General features: G+C 53.0%; 1 protein-coding gene across 1 annotated transcript in view; it reads left to right on the top strand.

Moving 5' to 3' along the window:
- LOC109925007 overlaps positions 1-3272 on the top strand; it is a 9943-nt gene that overhangs the window by 5076 nt on the left and 1595 nt on the right. The window contains exon 2 of the mRNA XM_048618693.1: positions 112-959. Coding sequence (XP_048474650.1) covers positions 219-959 — 741 coding nt within the window. The 5' untranslated portion in view covers positions 112-218. The remainder of the gene's footprint in view (positions 1-111; positions 960-3272) is intronic.

The raw sequence follows: 3272 nt of genomic DNA, 5'->3' as shown, positions 1-3272 counted from the left end.
GCGCGCCCTCCCTCGCACTCCCTCCGTCGCGCGCCATCACACACACACACTAACACACATGTTCTGTTAATCTTTTCTCACTCTAACTCTCTCTCTCTCATTATTTGGCAGGTTGCCATGGCAAGAATCTGCCCCCCAGGAGGGAACTGAGATCGCCTCCTGCCCCCCGCTGTCTGATCCTTGGCTATTTGGCATTGCCCCCCCCCAAACACCGTGTGATGGAATACTTTGACTTTGTGAGCATCTGGGATCCGAGTGGATCAGCGTCCGACTGGGCCGTCCCTGAGGGGGCAGCGGGCACTGAAGATCCAACCACCTCTGACCCCCAGCTCCCCAGCCCGTGCCAACGTTTGGGGGAGTGGATGCTTGGTGCTGAGCCCCATTCCGAGTCCAGCCTGTTCCCGGCCCCGGAGATTCCCGATGGGGGTAGAGCGGTGAGCCCAGGAGACCCGGTCGACCCAGGAAGCCCGGGGGTCGGTGAAGGATCAGGTGGCTGGGGCTCGGAGCGCGAGGGGTCCGTTGGATCAGGCAGTGCCAGTCCCTCAGTGAGTGAGGGGTCCCCCCCGTGGATGACGGCGGTGCTGCTCCCCCGGGGGCCCGAGGAACCAGAGCCAGAGCCAGGACCCAGCGACAGCCCTTTGGCATCCTCCCTCGGTGATGGGGAGCCGGGGAGCAATGCCAGTCCTGATGAGGTGGTGGTGGATCCTGCAGAGGTCACCTTCCTGCAGAGCGACGTCTGGCACCAGAACCGGGCCTTCGTGCCCATCAGCACCGTGCCAGGCAGCGTAGGGTCAGCAGTGGAGGAGGAGGAGGACAAAGAGAGCCCCCACCGCCCGGCTGTGCCCATGGACTACGAGCCCGTGGAAGCTGGAGCGGGCACCACCACAACTTTGGCTTCCTACGTCGTCACGATGCACAAAGAGGTGGTTGTCTGGAACAACGAGCCCACACACCCTGAGGTAATGCGTTCCTTTCAATATTTCCGAGTGTGTGTGTGTGTGTGTGTGTGTGTGTGTGCGCGTGCATGTTTTGGTCCTATGAGTCAGAGTCATACAGCACGGAAACAGACCCTTCGGCACAGCTCGTCCATGCCAACCAGATATTCCAAATTAATCTAGCCCCATTTGCCAGCATTTGGCCCCTATCCCTCCAAACCCTTCCTATTCACGTCCCCATCCAGATGCCTTTTAAATGTTGTAATTGTACCAGCCTCCACCACTTCCTCTGGCAGCTCGTTCCATATACGCACCACCCTCTGTGTGAAAAAGTTACCCCTCAGGTCCCTTTTAAATTTCCCCTCTCACCTTAAACCTATGCCCCTCTAGTTTTGGATTCCCCTACCCTGGGGAAAACGACATTGTCTATTCACCCTATCCATGCCCCTCATGATTTTATAAACCTCTATAAGGTCACCCCTCAACCTCTGACACTCCAGGGAAAACATCCCCAGCCTCCTCATCCTCATAGTTCAAACCTTCCGTTCCCAGCAACGTCCTGGTAAATCTCTTCTGAGCCCTCTCCAGTTTAAAAGCGCCCTTCCTATAACAGGGCGACCAGAAGAGGCCTCACCAACGAACTGTACAGCCTCAACATGACGTCCCCGACTCCTGTACTCAAAGGTCTGAGCGATGAAGGCAAGCGTGCTAAACGCCTTCTTAACCACCCTGTCTACATGTGACACAAACTTCAAAGAATTATGTACCTGAACCCCTAGGTCTCTCTGTTCTACAGCACTACCCAAGACCCTACTTTTAATTGTGTAAGTCCTGCTCTTGTTTGTTTTACCAAAATGCAACACCTCGCATTTATCCAGATTAAACTCCATCTGCCACTCCTCAGCCCCATTGACCCAATTGATCAAGACCTCTCTGTAATCTTAGCTAACCTTCTTCACCATCCACTGTCCCACCAACCTTGGGCTCATCTGTAAGCTTACTAACCATGCCTCCTAAATTCTATTCCACGTGGAACTATATGAGACACCACTCCACATCAACAGCAGTACCCTGATCAACACTCTCTATCGCCTGAAGATCACATACAGTCCAGAAGACACCCTTTGGCCAACTGAGTCTGTACTTAATTTATTCATTCTCAGGATTCGCTGGCTAAGCCAGCATTTATTGCATATCCTTAATTGCCCAGAAGGAAGTCATGTAGGCCCAGACCAGGTAAGGATGGCAGTTTCCTTCCCGAAGGGGCATTAGTGAACCAGATGTGTTTTTCCCAACAATCAACAATGGATTCCCAGTCATCATTAGATTCTTAATTCCAGATATTTTATTGGATTCTAATTCCACCATTTGCCGTGGCGGGATTCGAACCCGGATCCCCACAACATTAGCTGGGTCTCTGGATTAACCATCCAGCGATAATACCACTAGGCCATCGCTTTCCATCCCTGTCCAACGCTCTGTGAAATGCTCTCTCTCCTTCTCCCACCTACGGGCTAAGTTGACCACTGTCCAATTGCCCCATCTCGCCCAGGACCACTTCCCCCACCATCTAGGTCAATCCCAGTGTCCCGCACTAGGCCCAGGGCTTTGTTATGAAATTTCAAGTGCTCACCCAAGTCCTTTTTAATGTTGTGAGGTTTCCTGCCCCAACTCCTTTCCCAGGCAACGCGTTCTACACCCTCATCACCATCTGGGTGAAAAATATTTTCCTTAAATCCCCTCTAAACCTCTTGCCCTTCATTTTAAAATGTTGCCCCCTGTTCCTTTCTCTCTCTCTCTCTTTCTATCTCTCTCTCTCTCTCTCTCTGTTTCTCTTTCTCTCTCTCTCTCTCGTTTAGCCTCTATGTCTCTCCCTGTCAGGACTCCAGTCACACTGCATGGTAGGGCTCAGTGGTTAGTGCTGCTGCCTCATTGCACCAGGGACCTGGGTTCAATCCCACCCTCGGGGTGACTGTCTGTGTGGAGTTTGCATGTTCTCCCCCATATCTGTGTGGGCTTCCTCCGGGTGCTCCGGTTTCCTCCCACAGTCCAAAGACGTGCAGGTTAGGGTGAACTGGCCGTGCTAAATTACCCATAGTGTCCAGGGATGTGCAGGTTAGGGTGAACTGGCCGTGCTAAATTACCCATAGTGCCCAGGGATGTGTAGGTTAGGGTGGATTGGCCGGGCTAAATTACCCATAGTGCCCAGGGATGTGCAGGTTAGGGTGGATTGGCCTTGCTAAATTACCCATAGTGCCCAGGGATGTGCAGATTAGTGTGGATTGACAGTGCTAAATTACCCATAGTGCCCAGGGATGTGCAGGTTAGGGTGGATTG

Source organism: Rhincodon typus, chromosome 40, assembly GCF_021869965.1.
Source record: "Rhincodon typus isolate 14 chromosome 40, sRhiTyp1.1, whole genome shotgun sequence".
In the NCBI taxonomy this organism is placed as follows: Eukaryota; Metazoa; Chordata; class Chondrichthyes; order Orectolobiformes; family Rhincodontidae; genus Rhincodon; species Rhincodon typus.
This window is presented reverse-complemented; position numbering and strand designations above follow the sequence as displayed.